At 42.9% G+C, this 24321-nt stretch overlaps 1 protein-coding gene across 1 annotated transcript in view; it reads right to left on the bottom strand.

Moving 5' to 3' along the window:
* The window catches only part of RAD23B (RAD23 homolog B, nucleotide excision repair protein), a 177517-nt gene extending 153452 nt beyond the window's left edge, over nt 1–24065 (bottom strand). The window contains exon 1 of the mRNA XM_029604901.1: nt 23546–24065. Coding sequence (XP_029460761.1) covers nt 23546–23842 — 297 coding nt within the window. The 5' untranslated portion in view covers nt 23843–24065. The remainder of the gene's footprint in view (nt 1–23545) is intronic.
* Between the last annotated feature and the right edge of the window lie 256 nt (nt 24066–24321).

Here is a 24321-nt window from a genome sequence, read left to right as displayed (position 1 = left end):
AAATATCAAGAAGAGCCAAATTTAGAAAGGACAAGTCCTGTTGGTTAAATACCGGTTTTTGAACTGAACAGGGAAGCTCCACCGGTTCTATTAATGTTTTGTTAAAGGACGAGATCTACGAGATATGATCATTTAAAAGATGGATTTCGTTGATAGTGATGACAGCAGGTTATGAAAATTGACACAGATATACAACACAATATAAAGTTACAGATGTAACTAAGAACATAAGATGAGTTATATCAAGTTGTATAAAATTACATAAATGTTTGTCATTGTAATATTTTAAGTGAATATTATGTAAGTTCTATTTTACATATGTTGCACAAAAAGAGAGAGAGGTGTGGTTGAGTATGAATGGATGGTGATTTTAGTAAGATAAAGATTAGGTGTGTCATTTAATCATTGTTATAACCGTCACAATTGTTGGTATAAGAAATCAAATAAAGTTAACAAAAAAAAATAATTGTGCTTGTACTCCACTCGATGAGTGTTTGTGGTTGTGTGTGTATATGTATATATATATAGATATATATATATAGTGGTAATGTATGTAATTATGTCAGGATGATGCCAGATGACTAAGCATATATCAAATCTAAAACAAAGCAAAAGGATAGACAAAATTACTAGAACAAAGGCAATTAAGGCAATAAGATAGGCAAAGGCTCAAACAGATGTGTACTGCCCAAAGAGAAAAATGCTGAAGCAACAGGTCACCTAAAAATGAGTGTGGCCTGGGCAGAAGAGCTAACACAGGAGGGGCTGATGGAGCCACTACCTGGAAATTTTCCTCTAAGCACTGAAAAGATTGAAGGGAGACAGAGGGTAAAGGGGGGGGGGGGGGGGGAAGCAAGCAAAAAGAGGAGCAGAAAAGAACGCAGACATCCACAACTTTTCTTCATATTCACAATGGCAGGAACAAGTGATGGAGCAAAGTTTAAAAAAAAACCAAACAAAAAAATTTGGATGAACATTTGTTGAGACAGTGAAATTCTAGTTATTACATAACAATGCAAACAAAGCTATGGGATAATATTCACAGTTCTGTTCAACTTATCACTTAAAACAAGAAATATTCCAAAAAACAGCATATGTTCCAACAAAAGTGGAATATAAGAAGAAAGCAGAAAACTACAGATTTTTTAGTTTGAGATCAATAGTGGGCACAGTAACAGAAGCATTACCGAAGGATAGAACAATGCAATACCTTGAAGACATTGATTAGGATCATAAATGAGCAACATGGCTTCACAAAGTAAAAAGCTTGCCAACACTTAAGCAATTTCATTGATAAATTGATCAGTGAATGATGGTTTTTTTGTTTTTGTTTTTTATAGCATTTGTTTTCTAATCCAAGATAAAGTACCCATAGCATACATCTTACATGTAGACAATAGGATAAATCAGCCACAAAATCAGTGGATGTCAGACAGCACCAACATGGACATGTATGGGCAGGAGTTCCCTTACATTGCTGTTTCCTTATGAGCCCCTCAAGCTCTTCCAGAGCTTAAGCTGAATAATCAACTCTCCAGGAAATTAAGTGAATAATAAATGTATGGCTGATTTATCCTATCTACAGAAAATCTTGTTAAAAGGTAAGCTTTTCAACCTGCTTTCTCAGTTGAAAAGCAGGATTAAATCTACCATTACCAGTGGTGATTCCCAAGCTAAGTGTTGCCTTGAGGAGCAGCAGTCAGACAACACAGACTCCACTAATAAAGAGTGGACTCTTGGGTGAACAGGCTGCATAGAACTGGAAGACCAAAGACAATCTCCGGGACAATGTCCTGACAGCGGTGGGACGTGAAAATGAAGACAACCAAGCAGCAGCTTTGCATAATTCTTCTATTATTGTTCCAATAATTTTGATGGCGAGTGCTCTGGTAATTGGCAGTAGCAAGGGTATTTTGCTCCCTTTCACGCGTCAATCTGATTTGCTTGCTTATACAATTATGCAGAGAGTTTTGTGGCATACTTTGTCATGGATTCCGACAGTTTAATGGCCAAAGGCATTAAGGATGAAAGTTCTGGGCCTCAATGCATCAAGGACTTGTGCGCCGATGCATTCAAGTGTTTCCCCCCCCCCACTATACTAGCTGTTCCAATGGTTTTGCAAAGTGATGCCTCTTTTCTTTGATGCATGCCAGCTTTTGCTTCTCAACCCTCTTCCAACAGGGGAGAAATTTTGGAAAAGTACCTTCTCAGTTGCATTCCCAAGGAGACTGCAGAACGACCAGAATGTGGTTTCTCTAAGACTTATGCAGTTCTTCCATTTTCCAGGCTCTTGATCTGTGGGTCCGAGGGGACATTAGTCAACAATTGTAAAAGCTGGTCTGGTTATGGTCCGGGACAATGGTAACAGATCAAGAGCCTTCCACAAACAGTCCTAGAATCCACTGACTGTGACCTTTTCCTTAGACATCCTAAAGAAATAAATTTTTATTTTTTTTTTACATTAAAAAAAACAAAAAAAAAAACCACCCACTGAAAAGGGCTGTATGGGGGCTGCTGAGGCAACAAGGCAACTTTAAAAGAAATGTTATGAACATTTTAGGGAGAAAAGGGGAATAGACTGTGCTTGGGGGGGGGGGGAGGCAGGGTTGATGCAGCAATGTCCAAGCAGGAATTCCCACACATGTAATAGTTCAGCCCTGCTTATCGATGGAAAATACCTAAATAGGAAAAAATGGTAGAAACAAAATAGGAGACAGTGACTGAATAAAAGAAAGTGCAAGGAAAAAGGAAGCTAAAAAAAAGGAGAGAAAGCTGAGAAGTACGAAATTCAACTTTCTTAAAACATGTCTAAGCACTATGCTTAGACCAACCCATAAAATACCACTGTATAATCAACCATAATACAATCCTAGCACATCATTAAACAAAAACAGAGTGCAAACATGACAGCAAAATGAGACCATGTGGCATATCCACATGAAATTCTCTGCTCTACAATCCCTACCACTCCCTCCAAGATCCTCTGTGCACATCCCAGGCTTTCCTGAATTCCCAATTCTGTCTTTGTCTCCACTACCTCCACTCAGACTGTTCCATGCATCCACCACCTTTCTATAAATAATTATCCTCATTCATTCTCATCCCATAGCCTCCTTTCCATTGAAAGAAGTCAGCATCCTACAAACTCATCTTCTCTAGAGCAGTGCTTCTCAACCGGTGTGTCGCGTCTCCTGGTGTCCCACTACCCTGTCCTACTTTCCTTGTCCCTTTTTCCAGCCCCCGCGAGGCAATTGGAAGCCTCCTTTCTTCTTACCCCCATTGCCCAATGGGAAGCCTCCTCCCTTCTACCTACCAGTAGGCGTAGGAAGAAGGGAGGAAGACTGACTGGCCGGTGAGGCAGGCATCAGAATGCCCAGGGGTGGGGTGAGAGGAATATAAAAGTGTTGAACTCCGACAAAGCAAGGCCACCACGGGAGCCCATTCCCATGGCGGCGAAGAGGAAAACCAGACCCCGACCGAGGCCACCCTGTGGTAGCAAAAAAAGAAGGCCCGCCGGAGTAAAGGCGTGGCAGAACTGGAGCCCATCCCCACAGTGAAGGAAGAAGATGTTTTCTGGTGAGAGCTGGTGTCTGTGGGTGTGAATGGAAGCCCGGGTGAGAGCATGTGGGTGTGAAAGCATGTGTGTGATTGAGAGCTTGTATATAAGGGAGCATGAGTGTGATTTGAGAGAGAGACTGATCAGGAAAATGACTGGTGTGAAAGAGACCGTAAGAGAGTGAGTGTGTGCTAAGGAAGAGGACTGTGAGGACAGAGCTTCAGCAGCCCTTGCTGATTCTGATGAGTGCTATTGGCCTGGAAGGGAAAGGAGTAGGAGAGTTGCTGCAGAGGGTAAAGGTGGCTTTTTAAATTTATTTTTCTTGATTGCATAATACCCAATAAATAAAATGGCAGTCAATGTCTGCTGTTTTGAAAATATTTTATGGATATTTGGACATGTTTTAATAATTTTTATGAGTTTAATTGTTGGATATTAAATGTTACAAAAATGTTTTGTAACATTTTTAGTTTAGCTTTACATTTATTTCTGTGTGGGCTCTATAGCAGCTTGGCTTATTCTGTTTTCCCAATAGGAAATGTGTTAGTGTTTAGGGCCTGGTTTAATAGTTGTATTTATTAGATAGGGTTGTTACTGTTTGAGTGTAATCCATAATACAGGTGTAACTGTGCGGATTAGTTTGTGTGCATTATTGCAAATCCTGAGAGTCTGTTAGGTGCTATATTTCTCCAGGTTCACACTGCATGCAGAGTGGCTGTTTTGGTTTTCCATTCCAGTTTCTGTCTCCACATTTATAATTTGTGGTTTTTCTGTACCTGGTGAAGGGTGTGTGACCGAGGTGAGGTATTTTACTAGCCTGTAGGCATTTGTAAATCTTATTTGTTGTGTTTTCTCAATAGGATATGCATTAGTGGTACATTACTGTCTTTTCATAAGGAAGGCTATTTTGCCTGGTAGTAAGAGGAGTTTGTTTTACTTATTCTGGTTCTGATGACATCCCAGTAAATCTTTTTTGTATGGCAAGTTGTACAGGGTAATGCCCTAGATCTGCTCTGTACTAATTGCTGGGGGTTGAGGGGATTCTGTGGATGCAGAGTGCATGTTTACATTTAGCCCCGTGATGGTCACATGTTCAGTGTCACGCATGTGAGAGCCATCTGTCAGGTGTATCCCGGCCAAAACATGTTGAGAACCACTACTAAGGGTATACAAATTTAGATCTTCCAGTGTCCCAAGGAACAAAGCCTATTGGCCATTTTAATAGCCATACTCTGTACCAATTCACCTATTTTATATAACTTTGAAGGTCTCCAGTACTGAACCAGTATTCCAAATGAGGTCTCCCAGGGAAAAAAAAAAAACAGGCAGCAATATCACAATTGTTAGCTGCCTTGAGCTGCGTATTGGTGGCATAAAACAATTTTTTTTTTTTTTTACTATTCCTCATAAGCACTCAAGCATGCTTCTAGCTTTTGCTATTACCTTACCACCTATCTGGCCATCTTGATATCAGCTCTTGTTTTTATACTTAGAATTTCATCTCCTAATGCTGTACTGTTTTTTCAGCTTCTGAAGCCCATATGCATGACTGCACTTTTTAGCATTAATCTTAGCTGCCAGACTCTAAACTATTCCTCAGATTTCACTAGATTCCTCTTTATGGTTTCCACACCTTCCTGGGTGTCTACCTTGTGGCAGATTTTATCATCTGCAAGAATACAAAAAACCCCCACAACATTAGACTGTCAAGGACTGATCCCTGCAGCATGCCACTAGTAATGTTCTTCTGTTGGGCATGAGCTCCATTTACCACTACTCTCTTCCACTCAACTAGCTTCCAACAGTCATTTTAAGACCCATACTAGCGGTTCTCTATTTATAAGACGCCTATGAGAAACATATCAAGGGCCTTACTGATGTCCAAGTATACTCCATCTAGCGCTCTTCACCTGCTCCAACTCTCTTGTAACCCACTCAAAGAAATTGATCTGATTTGTCTGACAAGACCTACCTCTGGCAAACCTAGCAAATCATGATAAAACAGTAATAACGTTTAGTATATCAATATAAAATTTCTAACTACCAGAGAAAAAATAGCAGCTCTAAAAATCCAATTTATAAAGCCATATATATTAAATCAGTATATAACCTCATTCAATTCTCACACAAAACAGTGGTGTTCTGCACGCACCCAATGTTTCTTCCTAAGGTGGTCTCTGCTTTTCACATTAATCAATCCATCATGCTACCAACCTGTTTTCTGAGACCCCAGCGCATGAGGGTGAAAAGGTCACTGGATTGTAAACTGACTTTGGCTTACTATAAAGAGGACTTGGCCGCATTTTAAGGCTTCCCGACTCTGTATTTCCTACGATCCTAACAGGCTTGGTGAGTGTCGCTAAGCATACCTTACCCAACTGGCTAGCCAACTGTATCCATCATTGCCACAATCTTGCAGGACTTCATATTACGGACTCTGTAAAACAGGGGTCAGGAACCTTTTTGGCTGAGAGAGCCATAAACGCCACATATTTTAAAATGTAATTCCATGAGAGCCATACAATATGTTTAAAACTAAATACAAGTAAATGTGTGCATTTTATGTAAGATCACACTTTTAAAGTACAATAAGTCTCTGAAAATATTACACCAGGCCTTAAGACACCAATACATCTCCTATTAGGAAAACGGACCAAGTCAGGCTGCTATAGAGTCCTACACAGAAACTACACGCCAGCAGAAAACCTCACCTGAATCACGTGCTGTCCCTCACCTAACATAGAATAAAGAGACCAAAACGCATAACAAGAAGCATGCAGAAAAAACTGAATTGGAAACTGCAACAAGCCAGAGTCTCTGTATGCAGTGTAACAAAGGAAAAAAGAAACATCACACATCCTTATAAAACAAATCAAGAAATATAAAATCAGCAGTAAAACTGTACTAACAAAAAGAACATATTTCGAAACAGCTGATGAGTGGAATATCCAATAATTAAAAACTCATATAAAACATTTCCAGATACCAACAAAATATTTCAAAATAGCAGACACAAAGATCCAGTAATGAAAAATAATAAGGATACAAAAATTTTTTTGCTCTGCATACCTGGGAACGTTTGATATCCAGGTGTCCTGAGATTGTTCTGAATTAGCAGGAGGTGGGGTGGTTTGCTTGGAACTTTCTCCTCTCTCAGTCACATACCAGCGCTCTCTCTCACACTGGCTCTCAATGACACACCTATACACACATGCTCTCAGTCACTCACATATACAAATGTTTTTTCTCTCTCACTTATATAGGCTCTTAATTACACATTTACACACATGCTGTCTATCTTTTCACGCTTACACACACACACACACAGGCTTTCAATCACATAAATACATGTTGTCTTTTTCTCTCACACACAGACTCTCATTCACATGCTTACAAACATGTCCTCTCTTTCTCTCATTTACACACAGGCTCTCAATCACATACTCACATGCTCCCTCACCTAAATCAGCTCTCAATCACACAGACACACATGGTCTCTCTCTCTCATTTAAACACAGGCTCTCAATCACATACTCACATGCTCCATCACCTAAACCAGCTGTTAATCAGACACAGACACACATGATCTCTCTCTTACTTATACACACAGGCTCTTAATCATACATACACATGATCTCTCTCACACACAAAGGATCTCAATCATACACACATACTCTTTCAAACAAACAGGTTTTCAATTACAAACTTACACATACAGGTTCCCAATGGTAAACTTACATTCATGCTCTCTCTCTCACAGGCAGGCTCTCAATCACAGACATACTCTCTTTCACATATACAGGCTCTCAATCATTCACATACATGCAATCTCTCACTCACACACACAGGATCTCAAACACACATGCTTGCTCGCTCATTCACTCTCTCTCTCCCCCTCCCCCACCCCGGGAACTCGCGGCAGCAGCAGCCTCCTCCCAACGCTAACCTCCTTCATTTTCAGCCCTCGCGGAGGCGAAGGCGGAGTCCCATCGGCCGCGGTTGAAGATCTTCATTTTCCTCCGAGCCGCGCTGCAGTCTTCTTCCCGGACACTAGCGTGGCCTCTTCTTCCCGCGCAGGCACCCGATGACTCCCGCGCAGGCACCCGGATGACTCCAGTCGGCGTGCTCTCTTCTCCTCCCCCCCCCCCCCCCGCGGCCCGGAAGAGGAAGTGGTGAGCATCGGGTGCCTGCGCGGAAGAAGAGACCACGCTAGTGTGGTCTCTTCTTCCCGCGCAGGCACCCGATGCTCTCCACTTCCTCTTCCGGGCCGCGGGGGGGGGGGGGGGGGGAGGAGAAGAGAGCACGCCGGTGCCGCTGACTCCAGCTGTCCTGCCGCGTTCCGCCCGGGCTGACAGCATTTTAAGCCCGGGCGGCGGAAGACCGGGGAGCAGCTGGGTCAGCGGGGAACCGCGAAGTATGGCGACACTTGTCTGCGAGCCAGATGCAGCCCTCAAAAGAGCCATATCTGGCTCGCGAGCCATGGGTTCCCGACCCCTGCTGTAAAAGCTCATCATGAGAATTGTGGCCTCTTCTACACTCATCTCCACGGACGTCCCTCTTGAGGACATATGCAAAGCTGCTATGTGATATCGGTGCACACTTCCACCCACTACTATCTGGACAGTAGCTCAAAGGGAGACAGTAAATTTGAGCAAGCAGTACTGCTAAGTCTCATCCCTACCAAGTCAACACTGCACAGGGGATTGTTTTCACCAAGTTCCAGTGCAACCCTCAGCTTGGGACTCCTCAGCTGTCATGGCTAACTCAGCCTGCTTATTAACAGAAAAAGCAAATTCTATTTTCTGTAGATAGCAGGATGAATTAATCAAGTTTTATGCCTGCCTCCCTGGAGAGCAAACGACATCTGTTAGCTTGTTAATGACTGAAGCAGTTTGTAACATAGTACAAACCTCTTCAGAGAGCGTGCAGGAGTAGCCTAGTGGTTACAGAGCAGAGTTCAAATCCCACTGCTTGGGATTTGAACTTGTGACCTTGGGCAAGTCACTTTACCCTGTGTTACCTCAAGTTCAGCCTTACCACCATCTACCACCCTCTCCATGAAAAGATATTTCCTGATGTTGGCTCGGAGTCATCTTCTCTTGGAATTTCATTTCATGATCCTTAGCTCTAGATTTCTTTCCAACAGCAAAGGTTCAAAGTTTGTATATCATTAAAACCTTTCAGGTATCTGAAGGTATCCCATGCATACTCTACTAGCTAGTAGATATTCATTTGGTGCCACTTGTCATAGCTAATTCAGTCTTAGATGAAAAGCAATCTTTAGCAAATGCCAGAATGATTTAAATAAATATTTACTTAGATTACTCCTTAGTCTATCCCCTTTCTCCCTCCATCCTGTGAGTCCCTTTGCTCTAGACTAGAGCTTCCTTTGTTGAAAGAGGCTAGCCTGTGATTGGAAACCTTTTAGATATTTAAAAGTCTTTATCTCCCCTATTTCACCTTTCTTCTAGGGTGTGCATTTTAGATTTTTAAGTCTATTTCCATAGGCTTTAGAACAAAGACATGTGAACTTTTTAGTAGATAACTTTCTGGACAAACTCCAGTCGGTTTATAACCTTTTGAAGGTGCAGTCTCCAGAATTACACACAGTATTCCAAATAAGGTCTCACTAGGGACCTATACAGAGGCAATTTCACCTCCCTTTTTCTGCTGACCATTCCTCCTCCCTATGCAGCCAAGCATCTTTCTGGCTTTTGCTATCACTTAATCCACCTATCTGGCCACCTTATGATTATCAGATACAACCACCCCCAGATCCTGCACTTTTGTGCTGAGAAGAATTTCACCTCCAATACTGTACCTCTCCTTTTGTTTTTGTCTAAATGCAATACTGTACAATTTTTTTTTAGCATTAAATCTTAGCTGCCAGTCTGTAGACCATCCCTTAAGCTTTGCTAGATCCCTCTATTTTCCACACCTTTCTGGTTGTTTAGCCTGTTGCAGATTTTGGTATCAGCAAAGAGACAAACCTTTCCAGACAATCCTTCTGCTACGTAGCTCACAACAATGTTGGAAAGAATTAGTCCTAGCACCGATCCCTGAGGCACACTACTAGTAATGCCCCCTTCCTCCAAGTAAACTCCATTTAGCACTACCCTTTGTCACCACCCACCAAGCCAGTTTCTTACCCAGTCAGACACTGATAGTTTAAAATTTCTTTTGGTAAGGATTTCCAGATGATGGGTATGGTACAAAAGCCCCCTCGTTTTCATTTATCTCAGAGTGGTTTACAAAATAAAAATGTTTCAGCCATGACTATGAGAACCAAAACTTAGAAGTCCATTGCTCCTACCATGTAACAGAGGCCGGGCAATGGCACCGATAGCCTGTCACATGATAAGGGCAAAGAGCCATCGGGGCCATTTTGATTACTGGCAGCCGACGGCCCAAGTGCAGGAGATCACTCCTGGGATCCCCGCTGGACCACCAGGGAATTTCAGCAAGTTTTGGGGGGGTATGCAATGAATTAAATTTGAAGGGTTGGGTATGTTTTTGGTTTTTGTTTGTTTACACCAAATGTCCCATGGGGGGTGCAACCACGTGTCCACTCCAAAAATCCTGAAAACTCAAGCTAGGGCTTATTATCAGGGAAACACAGTACTACCATTTGGGAATAAAACCTCCAGATTACAAACAAATAGTTGATAAAGTTTAACAACTCACTACAAATGTTAAAAAAAGAAAAAAACTAAGACAGGAAATTAAGATGCTGCAAAGTATTAAATTGATTTCCACTAGGTCCATCAAGCCAATTTGCTGTGTATCAATTGGAGAAGTTACCTGATAATTTTGTTTTCCTTAGTGTAGACACCAGGACCAGTGGGTTTATTTATGCTCCCCTGCCAGCAGATGGAGTCTGAGCAAAATGACATCACAGTATATATATAGCCCTAGAGTGACCCCAGCCTGCCAGTATTCTCTTCAAAAGCAACTGTGGATGGGGGAGACAAGATGGCCACGCATACACGCTGAGAGAACGCTGCTCTGAATTTTTTGAGAAGTTTCCTTGAAATATGCCACCGAAACGAAAGGGGAAAGTTCGGGTCTACCCCTCCGAACCACCCCCGACTTCAGGTCAGCGTCTGATAACATCATATGCACCGGCGTTGGTAACTAATTTGGAGGAGAATGCCCCCGCTTCGGTGTTGGAGGAAGGAGCCCCCTCGCCGCAGGGGGAAGTGACACTAACTCCTCCTGATCCCCGGCACCCAATAATGTCGTCATCCACCAGCTCCCCCGTGTTTGCCGGAGAGCAGCCAGCCGAAGGGGCGGCTGTGGTGTCGGCAGGAGTGGAACCCGGAGGAGAGCTTCCCAGCCTACCTGAATCCCCCGAAGGCACTGCAGTGAGTGGAGTTGGAGGTTCTAACAGACTCCTGAGCAAGGAGAGGGAGAGAGAAGGGGGGGAAGGCTGATGATGGTGGAGAAAAGTACGGCTGAGAATGGGGGTGAGTTAACCCACTTTCTAATACCAGCAAAGCCAGCAATTGCGACCCTTGACTCATTATGGGACTTAGTGGCTGGTTTGAGCAAGGCTCTGTTTGAGACTAATGCAAAAGTTGGAACTCTCAACACTAAGGTGGAAAGAATTGAAGAAAAAATGGCAAAAAGTGAATCTAGGATAGATTCAGTGGAAGCTATATTGGAAAAAAAATACTAACATTACAACCAAGTTAAAGATGTTACCTTCAGCTTCCCGCAGAATTGAGAACCTTGAGAATTACTCCAAAAATCTCAACCTTAGATTTACAAACTTTCCTAGGATTGTGGGGCAAACAATGGATGTGACTCTTAAGATATTTCCTTGAGAATTTGAAGCTTAATGAACAGGGTTTACCCTGTATAGTTAAGCAAATTTTTCTTATGTCACCACAGGTGGCCAGACCACGTTCTGAAAATCAGGCTGAGATTATGGAGAATTTGACCAGATACCTAGAAGATTCTTCAACAGAACTGTGTGATAGAGCTACTCTTCTAGTTACCTTTGCAACTGTGCATGATATGGGAATTGTGATGAAAAATTTCTTTAGAAATATTTCAACTCCATTTTATGGAGCAATGGTGAGAATTTTCCCAGACCTTGCTCGTGTTACACAGCAAAGGAGAAGGGAATTTTTGATTTACAGGTCACAAGTTAAAAGTTTGGGATATTCCTATGTTTTGAGATATCCAAGTAGATGCATTATAAAACGAAAAGATGAATGTTTTGTTTTCTACTATCCTGAGCAACTCAAATCATTTGTAAATGCTAGGGTGATTTCTGTAATTTCTCCTAGCGAGCACTAAGTGGAATCTAGAATAATTTGTGTTACCAATAATGCTAAGTCGTTTCTTAATGTAACATGAAAATGTTGGATTTCCTGAGTATACTCCTAAAATCCGTCTCCTCAGTATTTCTTTGTAGAGGATTCTGATATATATATATATAATTTTATTTACCAATCGATATGGCTGTATCCTATTTTCTTTAGTAAGGTTTATCTTACTTTAATTGTTTGAAAAGCACAATAAAGATTAAATTAAAAAAAAAAAAAAAGCAACTGTGGACAGGCTAGCAAAAAACTTGATTAAAAACAGGTAACCAGAACTATACTCAACCAACCATAAACACTGAACTCGCATAAGATTTAAGGTATCCGAAGCTAGGAGCTGGATAAACACTTACCAGTAATCCCCTGGGACCCAGAGCCCCACAGGACTATTAACACACTCATGCAGCAGCTGAGGGCAGGAAGCTGAGTGCATTTGACTACACTAAGGAAAACAAGATTATCAGGTAAGTAATTTCTCCAGCGTGTAGACAGATGGTCTCAGGACCAGTGGGATGTACCAAAGCTTCTCCCCAACAGGGTGGGAGGCTGCCCATGGGCCAAGTCAACACCGCACATGCCAATGTTGCATCCTCCCGGGCCTGCACAGCCAGACTATAAAACCTGGAAAAAAAAATTTTTCTAAGGAGGACTACCTCATAGCTCGGTAGATTGTGATGGGAGATAGACTAACCTCCACCCAGGACACTGCCTGAGCCCTATTGGAATGAGCTCTAACCTGAGCAGGCAACAGCTTTCCAGCAACCACATACACGGCTGTGACTACTTCCTTAATCCAACGAGCTATGGTAGCCCGCGAAGCCAAAGCCATAGAGAACAAATAGTCTTTCAAAAAGGTTCAGAGACCTCCAGATACCGCACAAGTCGCATGACATCCAAAGAGCGCAAGAGGCGATACTCCACATCCCTGACCTTATCCAGGGATAGCAAGGAGGAGGACCGATTCAAATGAAAGTCTGAGACTACCTGGGGCAAGAAAGATGAACAGTACGCAGCTGTAACACCCCAGAGTCACCCGAAGGAACGTGTCCCAGCAAAACAAGGCCAGCAGCTCAGAAATCTGACATGCAGAACATGTCGCCACCAGGAACACAGTCTTCAAAGTCAACAACCTTAAGGAAAGGCTATGCAGTAGTCTGAACATAGGGCCCACCAAAAACATCTATCAAATTATGACTCAACAGAACCGGTAACCTCAAGGGAGGCCTAAGATGCTTCAATCCCTTCAAAAAAAAAAAAAAATGGGAGACATCAGGATGAGACTACAATGACACCATTCACCAGGCCTCAAACAGGCAAGAGCCATAACCTGCACTGTCAAGGAATTAAAGGCCAATCCTTTATTCAACCCACCCTGCAAAAAATCCAGAATGAAATGAATCGTAACTGAACTAGGAAGAACCTTCTGCTTCTCACACCAGGCCTCGAAAACTCTCCAAACACACATATGCCAAGGAAGTGGAGAACTTGCAAGCACCAAGTAAGGTGGCAATCACCGCAGAGGAATAACCATGCTTTAACAGGCAAGCCCTCTCAAGGGCCAAACGTGAATTGAGTCAGATCCTTGTGAAGAACCGGTCCCTGCTGTAACAGGTCCATGTGCGGTGGAAGACAAAGGGGGGCCTCCACCAGGAGTCATTGCAGATCTACATACCACGGATGCCTGGGCCAGTCCGGTACCATCAGGAATACTAGCCCCCTGTGGCCTTCGATCTTGTGAATTCTCTTGTCCAGCAAGGGCCACGGAGTAAAGGCATAAAGCAAACTGTCTTCCAGCCAGACCTGTCGGGAGCGTCTATTCCCAGGGCCCATGGATCTCTGCCGAAACTGTAGAAATCGAGGAATCTTCGCATTTCGAGAAGTCGCCAGCAGGTCTAAGAATGGAAGGCCCCAGTGATCCACAATCAGCTGAAACGCCTTGGCTGACAACACTCACTCTCTCCTGGGTTCATGCTCCCTGCTGAGAAAGCCCACTCTTATGTTGTCTGTTCCTACAATGTGAGAGGCCAAAATCTGCAGAAGGCCTTCTTCCCTGCGACACTTGCTGGATCTTGGTTCCTCCCTGGCGATTGATATAGGCCACCATTGTTGAGTTGTCAGACATCACACGAACCGCTTGATCCCACAGCCTGTGGCTGAACTGCAAGCGTGTCAGCCGTACCGCCTGAGCCTCCAGGCAATTAATGTTCCAGCAGGACTCTTCGGCATTCCAATACCCTTGGGCCATTAACTACTTCCAAAATGCTTGAAGATGGAGAATACTGGCAGGCTGGGGTTGCTGTAAGGCTATATTATACTGTGACATTAGCTTGCTCTGACTCCATCTGCTGGCAAGGGAGTATAAACCCACTGGTCCTGAATCCATCTGACTACACACTAGAAGATGGAACTTTCTTCTAAGTAAACTACAAGCTTAAAACGTACACAAGTTTAAAATTTTGTAAAGAGTGAGGAAAGGGTAGATGGAGCAGCCGTAGCCAAACTGCCCAACATTGGGCTGAAAAGAAAATGTAGAATGCACTATCATGACTACACTAATACCTACTTCACCTTGAGCAAGGTGCAGAAAAAAAATAAAGACCACAGCTTAAATTTCTTGAACCTCCTGATAACCAAAATAAAATGAATAAAGGCTTTGAAAAGAGAAATGCCCAATTCAAGCACTAAAATACCCCACCCAAACACAAATGGTCTCTTTTCCTTACCAAGGGGTAGAAAAATATTTGGAAACTCAGGTACCAGTCAACATTAAGAGCCAGGGAAAAGTTTATCCTTTGAATGCACAAAAAAAAATAAAAACAAATTGAAGAGGAGGCATATTGTGCCTGCTTTCCACAAGGCCCTCAGTTGGGAGAGTTGGGTTCTACACCTCAAAAAGGTTCCAAAGGACAGATCGGCTAACAGACTGGCTGAACCTACTGCCGCATCAGCCATCCCTATCCAGACAGCAGTGGAATGTGAATGTGTGGTGAGAACTCCATGTCGCAGCCTTGCAGATCTTCACAGGAATTGCTCGTAAGAGGACCATCAATTTTGCCATGGCTCTAAGTGAACGAGCCTTGACATGACCCCCAAGATGCAGGCCTGCCTGGGAATAACAGAAGGGTATGCAGTCTGCTAGCCAAATGGATAGTGTGTTTGGCAACGACAACACCCAACCTATTCTTGTCAAAAGAAATAAAATTGTGTGGACTGTCTATGGGCTTCGGCCCACTCCAGATAGAAGGCTCGCTTGAAGTCTAAACTGTGCAGTGCTCATTCACCTTGGTGTGAATGGGGCCTGGGAAAGAATATTGGCAGGACGACTGACTGGTTAAGAAGGAAATCAGTCACCACTTTAGGCAAGAACTTAGGGTGCATTCACAAAGCCACCCTGCTTGATAAAATTTAGTATAAGGTGGATAAGTCATTAAGGCCTAGAGCTCGCTGATAGTCACCAAAAAAAATGACTTTCCAGGTCAGGTACTTCAGGTCAAAGTTGTGCAGCAGCTCAAAAAGGAGCTTACATCAGCTGAGTTAACACCATGTTGAGCTCCCAAGACACAATGGGAGGAATCAATTGAAGCAGGCCCCAAATGAAGCTTACAACTATAGGCTGTACAGAGATGGGGTACTAGCTAAACTGTGGTGGTATGCACCAATTGCACTAAGATAAACTCTTTTGGAATTGGTTTTTAAGCCAGCCTCTGACAGGTGTAGAAGGTAGTCAAGCAGATTGTGTGGGGAAGGAAAATGGATCTAGGACCTACTGCTCACACCACAAGGAAAACCTCTACTTCAGTCCATAGGACTTTCTAGTGGAAGGCTTTCTAAAAGCCACCAAGACCCAAGACACATCCTCAAAGATCAAGGGGATGCAGAATCAACCCATCAACATCCAGGCTGCGAACAACAGGGCCTGGAGGTTGGGATGCCACAGCCTGCCCTGATATTGCATGATGAGATCTGGGAAAGTCCCCAGACTGATCAGTTTCTAGATGGACAATTCCCAAAGAAGTGGAAACCAGACTTGACCTGTCTTAGCCAATGAGGATCATAGTCCCTCTTGTTCTCACAAAGCTTTGGAGTCTGCCACAAAGGGAATCTGAGGATATGATTACAGAAGACCCTTGCCCCAATAATGGGCAAGGATGTCCAAAGCTGGTTTGCCATCTGACCTGTACAGGGAGCAGAACCAAGGTACCTTCCTGTCCAAGTGCTTGGATATCCCAGTGAACACTGCTGCATGTGAGGAAATGGAAGCCACATCATACCACCCAGACACGGCATTAAAGCAAGACAGACTTTAGAAGGAAGCCACAGAGAGGCAACAATCATTTTGAAGAAGTTACAGAGTTCGGTGGCTGAGACTGGAGTGGAGGTGCACCAGTCGACCATACAACCGGCCTGCATGGAAAGGTGGCTAAAAAGAAGCCATTACTGAAGAAAAACTATATCAAAGCACATCTGGAGTTTACCAGAAAGAATCAGAGTGACCCAGCTAAAATGTGTTATATGGGTTATTTTAGTCAGATGAGACAACTGGAGCTTTTTGGCCAAAATTCTGTGTGTGGCGCAAACCTAACCTGCCCATTCCTCAGCAAACACCATCCCGACAGTAAAGAATGGGGTGGCAACATCATGTGAGGATGCTTTTCCTCAGTGGGAACTGGGCATCTTGTTAAAACTGAAGGAAGGATGGATGGTGCAACATACAGGGAAATACTGCAAGACAATCTGCTTAAAAAAATAAACAAACAAAACTTGGGAGAATATCCTGCTGAAAGGTGAACTATGATTCTAAGCATAAGTCCAAAACAACACAGGAATAGCTGAACAAAAAAAATGAATGTTCTACGATGGCTAAGTCAAAAGTCCACATCTCAATTCAATCAAGAATCTTTGGAACTATTTGGAAATTGCAGTCTATAAGCATTACCCAACCAAACTGAAAAGCTTGGAGTAAATCTGCCAGGAAGAATAAACAAAAATCATTCCCAAACACTGTGCAAAACTGGTAGCAACTTACCCCAGAATTGAAGCTGTTATTGCAGTAAAAGATGGTTCTATCACGTATTAGTCTGAAGGAGGTTGAATACTTATGCAAGCAGCATTTTTCAGTTTAATTTTACTTTACAAAAAAAATACAAAGAAATAATGAATTGCGACTTTGAAAATTTACTTTAAAAGCATACCGGTTTGTAACAGACATACTGTTGAATAATCTGTGTGTCATTTGTAATCCACACAAATCTAGTGACATTTTACGGGATCAAATACTTTTGTAAGCTACTGTAGCTGGGTGGCTCATGGAAAAGAGGATCAATTACTAACTTGCCAACCTGGTGCGAAGATAGGGGACCTCATGTGTCCCCCTAGATAAGATTTTAGTCAGATCCTCCCCAGCACACTCTTTGTACATGTGGGTACTAATGTCATAGGAAGATGCAAGAGGAAGGATGTGGAGGATAAATTTAGACACAGGTAGCAGAAAAATCCAGAACCTCCAAGGATGCACTCAGAAATTCTCCCTGTTGCACACACAGGAACCTAGAAGTAGGCTGAACTCCAGAATCTCAATGTGTAGATGAGATGATGGTGCAGGGAAGAGGATTTTAGATTTGTTACGGACTGGGAAACATTCTAGGGAAGGGGGAGCCTATTCAGATGGGATGGGCTCCACCTTAAGCGGAATGGAACCAGACTCCTTTAAAAAGGAAATAGAGCAGCTTTTAAACTAGACCATGGATCCTTAAGATACATCCCTTCAAGCTATGCTTTTGTGCAAACAGTTGCACAAAAGCATAGCTTGAAGGGATGTATCTTAAGGAATTTAGAATATCCCACTAGAGAGGAAGTGTTTAAAGCTGGAAGAGCCCAGACAAAAGGTAAACAGAGCACCCAGATGTGAATAAACTGCTTGTATCATTTACTATCTCCTTTAAAAAGGAGATAGAGCAGCTTTTAAACTAGAATAAAGGGGAAAGCAGACAGTCGCTCAGCAGCGCATGGTTTGGACAGAGGTATTTTTAAAGGATACTAATGATGCATTAGAATTAGGGCATCCCGACAGTGAGGTTCCAATAATTAGAAAAGTAGTCCAAGTGCCTGTAACTAAAAACTCACCTGAGCTAAAAAGTTCTAACTTATCCCTATCAATTAAAAAGCAGAATGAAAATACAAACAAAAAACAAACTTTGAAATGTTTGTATGCTAATGCCAGAAGTCTAAGAAGTAAGATGGGAGAATTAGAATGTATAGCAGTAAATGATGACATAGACTTAATTGGCATCTCAGAGACATGGTGGAAAGAGGATAACCAATGGGACAGTGCTATACCTGGGTACAAATTATATCGCAATGACAGAGAGGAGCACTTGGGAGGAGGTATGGCACTTTAGGTCCAGGATGGCATAGAGTCCAACAGGATAAACATCCTGCATGAGACTAAATACAAAATTGAATCTTTATGGTTAGAAATCCCTTGTGTGTCGGGGAAGACTATAGTGATAGGGGTATACTACCGTCCACCTGGTCAAGATGGTAAGACGGACAGTGAAATGCTAAGAGAAATTAGGGAAGCTAACCAAATTGGTAGTGCGGTAATAATGGGAGACTTCAATTACCCCAATATAGACTGGGTAAATGTATCATCGGGTCACGCTAGAGAGATAACGTTCCTGGATGGAATAAATGATAGCTTTATGGAGCAATTGGTTCAGGAACCGATGAGAGAGGGAGCATTTTTAGATCTAATTCTCAGTGGAGCACAGGACTTGGTGAGAGAGGTAACGGTAGTGGGGCCGCTTTGATTTAATGACTGGAAAAGGAACAGTGTGCAAATCGAAGGCTCTCGTGCTAAACTTTCAAAGGGGAGACTTTGAGAAAATGAGAAAAATTGTTAGAAAAAAACTGAAAAGGAGCAGCTACAAAAGTAAAAAATGTCCAAGAGGCGTGGTCATTGTTAAAAAATGCCATTCTAGAAACACAGTCCAGATGTATTCCACACATTAAGAAAGGTGGAAAAAAGGCAAAACGATTACCGGCATGGGGAGGTGAAAGAGGCTATTTTAGCCAAAAGATCTTCATTCAAAAATTGGAAGAAGGATCCAACAGAAGAAAATAGGGTAAAGCATAAACATTGGCAAGTTAAATGTATGAGAGAGAATTTTGCATGTTATGGAAGTGGTGCATGCAAATTTTCCTGGTTTTCAGGATATCCACAATGAATATGCATGAGAGAGAATTTTGCATGTTATGGAAGTGGTGCATGCAAATTTTCCTGGTTTTCAGGATATCCAGTCAGGTTTTCAGGATATCCACAATGAATATGCATGAGAGAGAATTTTGCATGTTATGGAAGTGGTGCATGCAAATTCTCTCTCATGCATATTCATTGTGGATATCCTGAAAACCTGACTGGCTGGGGGGTCCCCAGGACAGGGTTGGAACCACTGCCTTAGACCTTCTCCCAACAGCAGCTGAGCAGGCTCAGATCTATTACCATCTCCATGCAACATGTTCCTTGGTGAAGAAAGATGAGGTCACACAGCCTGTATGGCTCCTGTAGGAAAGCTCAGTGGCTGCTGGGAGAAGGGTTGGGCTGCTAGTTTGAGCAGGTTGGGGCTGAAGCACCAGTCAGAACAGTTCCGCAGTCACCCATCCAAATACAGACAAGCAGCTTCCCCCTGCCTCTCTGGCTCTGTGCAGATTTAGTAATGCAGTAGTGTTGCAATGCAGTAAGTGGTAACATGAACACGCTGGGGGGAAAAAAAAAAAAAAGGAGGAAGATCCTAGAGACATCACAGCTGGTAAGGATGAATGTTTGAGGGGAGGGAGATTTTGTGACCAGGAAGAGATTTTTGGAAAGGAAGGAGATGATGAAAAAGCACAAGGAAAATGGAAGAAAGGGGAAATGCTGGAGCAAAGTGTAAAGGTATCAGCATCAACTGAACAATCATTTGAGGGGAGGTTATATAAGCAGATTGGGAGGGAATGGGACTGTGGGTGGCTTCTGTCAACCAAAATAAATTCCAATATTTACTCAGAAAAATTATACATTTTTCCACCAATTTTCTCCCATTTTTATTACTAAAATAAACCCTGACAAATTCCTGGGAAAAGATAAAAATAAAAAAGTAAAAATGAAAGTCCTTAACTATTGAAGGCCCTTCCCATTTGTCTCAGTTCACTTTTGAAGATGCATATATGCCTTCTCAGGCACTAAGATCTGTAAGGTGTAGTTTTCTAGATGCTTTCTCTCTGCAGCAACTAACAGAAAAACTTGCCAAAACTTATGTTGCAAGGCTGCAACTTTTGAACTCGTTGCCCGATGATCTCTGAACAGAAATTACTCTTGGAACATTTTAAAAATGGCTTAAAACCTTATTCCATATATCTGCCTAAAAAGTGAGTGCTTAATATTTTTGCCTATGAATTGCTCTTCTATAATTATATTCTTAATTACTGTTGAAGTCTCAAGAATAGGTTTAGACACATGCCAGACAAATTCACCTGAAAGTCAGTATACCCATTCCAAAAGGTATTTACAGTGGACCCTTGACAAACTCAATTGGTTCCAGAGAGCTGGTTGTAATTCAAGATTATTTTTTCCAAAGGAAATAATGGAAATACCCATAATGTGTTCCAAACCTCCCAAAAGCACCCCTTACCTAACCATTTCTATAATAAAAAATAGTTGTATGTCTGTAATTACCAGAAACACTAATAATTTCCTAGTGTACTCACCAAAACATTATAAAGTGTGCCTAGCCTACCAGAAACAATTCAAGCCCACTAGGACTGTTTCTGGCTCACTTGGTCTCAACCTTTTTGCAACTGTACCTTGCCAGCTGAGTGCTGACCCACAATGCTTGCCGGGTCTGTCCAAGTGCGCCTGAGATGAACAGGCCTCACTGGCAGCAGCAGCACCAGCCAAGCCCTGTAGAAGTCCCGCCTACCAAGACCAAAAAAATGCGATAGGCAGTAACAAAGGACCAATTACAAGCAATCTGCGGGGAAAAAAAAAACCATACGCGGCACGAGCAGCATTCAGGTTGTAACTCAAAACAGGGCAACTTGGTCATAACCCAAATTGTTCTTAAGTCAAGCCGGTCGTAACTCAAGGGCCCAAATTATAACCATTTGCATGAATTGTGTCTGAATGCATTATGCCAGTATTTATGAATGTAATATTTTACCCCACCCAGAACTATGGATGAACAGACTAGAAAAATGTTTAAATATTTTTACCTTCATGAAACCTGCAAACAATTGCTGTGTCCCTTGAGAAAGTATTTTGTTGTATGCTGCAGTCAATTAAGGTTAAGGCACAATCAGGCCTGCATCGAGTCAAAACATCTTTCTGCCTGACTTGAACGTGCATTTTCTATTTGCAAAGCTTACTGCCTATTCAGCAAAGAGCTCTGTGCACAGAAAATGTGCGTACTGCTTAGCGCCCTCACATGGAAACCCCATGCAAATGAGGGCATTAAGCAGTAGTTATCAATGCAGAGACTATGTGGTCAGCACACTTTTTTTTTCTTTTAGAGGAAGAAACTTAAATCCTGGGTCAGAGCTTGGAGTTGTTTCCAGAACTACTTTAAAAAAAAAACAATGGGGGGGAGGCAGAAACACTTAAGTACCTGCACCCCCGCCCCACTTAGCCGGACAAATACTGATTTATCCAGCTGTCTGGCAGCCAGATAGCTGGATAAGTCAGTATTTATCCGGCTAATTAGCAGCAGTAGCTGCTACCACTTACCTGGATAATGGTCTCTCAAGGATGTCTCCCTCCTTTCCCAAATTAAAACATGCATTCAGCCTATGCCGAAGACATTTTAAAGTTTGTCAGTTTTTGCCTTTTTTTTTTTAACTCCTGTTGCCTAGCATTAGCTTACATCAGGAGTTACATATTTTAAACTGAGCATTAAAACCATGTGCTGAAATGAAGTGCAAGATGTTTTAACACTCACTTGCCTGCTTCGCCCTGAATGTTTGATAGAATGCCTTAAGTACAGCCTAAGGAAACAAAATCAAATCATGTCTCAAAGAACAATACAGCTATGATTTTGGAACAGGATTGAATAACCAACAGGTAAAGAATTATAGCAAGATCATATTCACCAGAAAGCAGATACAAAACAAGAAAAATTCACTACCTCACATATGTCTCTAATACACCACAAGGTGGTAGATGAAAAAAAAATGGAGCACAGTAATTTAACCCTCAGTTGTATGCCCATAAAAATACATATTTTACTGCCACTGTAGCAAAAGGGTTCTGCATATAAAAAGTGTGCACAACACTGTGCATTTAAGTTAACACACTTGCATGGAAACTGTATACTAATGATGGCATTAGATATTATGCCAATGTAGAGACTCTGGATTACCTTTTGTTTTCTGTGTTAAACTCCTAGTCCAAGGTAGAGTAAAGTTTCCAGGGTTGATCTTAGTCTATAGCTCAAACTGGAGCTCCCATGTCTGGACCTCTAGTTGGAATTTTGTTCGTAGAAAACATGCTTTGTGCACAAAAACAAGGTTTTTCCAAATAAAAAATATTTATGCACACAAAATGCTTCCTACACTGAAAGATTTTGAGCGCACAATCTTATTTTTAGGCATGGAAAAATGTGATTTGTGCACATAAACTAGTTTTTCTGTATATACATTTTCTGGTGTGTGGGCATTTAACTCCCAATGCATTAGCATAATAACAGCTTACTGCATCGGAAGTTAAAACAAATTGGTTTGTGTATGTTAGGAAACTTCCTAAATTTCAAAGTGTTACCGCTCAGCTGTTTACACCAACCAAAATACTAGCACACTATCACTACCGTGCCAAAATTTTTAAATATATTATTTGTACATGCTCTTAAACATTTTAATAACTCATACTTTTACAATTAAAGGGGCAAAATGTAGTAAATGCCCGTTTTATATTACATGACCCTATATTTTGCAGGTATTCGGGGACCGCCGGGCAGCAGTTCCAGCACCTTACACAGACACCTGTAACACTTCTAAAATAAGAGCCAAATATCTGCATCCTAATTAGGCCAAGCCAATTTTAACTGAGCGCTTAATCTGCCAACCAAGAATCCATTTTTCCCTTAATAACCTTTTAGAATTTACTGGGCCAGCGAGTACAGGGAGCCACAGAAGTCTTAAAACAAAGGGCTTAAGCAAATAGCTATCGCCTCCCCCCCCCCAGTTTAGTTTTTCCAGAACATTCTCAATCAGCAGCTTTGCTAAGTATTCGCACCCCTGGCACCTTTCCCTAACTCGCGCAAGCACCTTGCGCGCGCAGAAGGGACTTCGGAGTTTTCTATTTCCACCCTCTTATTCGTCCCTCTCTGGGGTGCCGCGCGCCCCCTCCCCGTGACGTCACAGCGACGTTCTCAGAACAGTCGACTAGAATGGGGGGAGGGACACCACCGCTGGAGGCCTCAAACCCGCTTTTAACGCTCATACGGATCGCCGGCGCGTTCAGGCCACCAGCCAGTACTAAAATAACGAGGTCAAAAGGCCTCCCAAACAACATCCGGCCTTCCCCCCCCACCCCCCGCTCACTCCACCGCCCTCCCGCCGGGAGAGAGAGAGAAAGCCTTCGCCTCATAATCCTCCACAACCCGTCACCAAGCCCACCCGCACCCCTTACCGTTTTCTCCGGGTCAATCTCGATTTTGAAGGTCTGCTGCTGAAGGGTTTTCAACGTGATCTGCATGGCGCCACCGTGTGTGCGTGTATCGCTCTCGCCCCTCCGGCCCCGCCGGCCTTCTCTTTCTTCCCGGCTCTGTAGCTTTAGGGGGTCGGCAGCGATATCCCGCTGCTTCGTCTGGGTGCAGATTCTCGGCAGCCTCCTCCTCCTCCTGCTGCTGCTGATGCTGCTTTTATTTTTTTTTTTTTGCTCCTGTTTATTATATAGTCGCTGCTTCACTTTGTATTCCTTTAACATTCAAACGAAGCAAACAAAAAAAAAAGAAAAAAAAACCTGTTTTTCCTCGGTGGTTCCTGCTAGTGGAGGGAGGGAGGGAGGGGGGGGGGGAAGGTAGGCAGATCTCGTTAGGGCGTCTCGTCTCCCTGCGCCAGGGCGCTAATTCGCAAACTCATCACCACGGCCGGGCCGCAGCCGCCATCACACGCCAGCAGAAGGAGTTACGCGCCACCGCGCATGCGTGGAAGTGTCTGCCCACCGCCTAACTTTTTTTTTTTTTTTTTTTTTTTTTTGAGGGCTAGAGGAGGGAGTCGGTCTGTCACGTGGCTGAGGGCTGAGGCGCTACGGAAGAAAGCGCAGAGCTAGCTCTGATTCGTAGTTTGTGTACATCGTGCGTCACTCCCGCCCCGTCTCCGGGACTCACTCCAGCACCTGCGCACACGAGGAAGGGAAGGAAAGAAGACTGCCGCGGTTCGGAGGCTAACGTAGGACTTCCCAGA

The sequence above is a fragment of the Rhinatrema bivittatum genome, chromosome 1 (assembly GCF_901001135.1).
Source record: "Rhinatrema bivittatum chromosome 1, aRhiBiv1.1, whole genome shotgun sequence".
Classification (NCBI taxonomy): domain Eukaryota; kingdom Metazoa; phylum Chordata; class Amphibia; order Gymnophiona; family Rhinatrematidae; genus Rhinatrema; species Rhinatrema bivittatum.
This window is presented reverse-complemented; position numbering and strand designations above follow the sequence as displayed.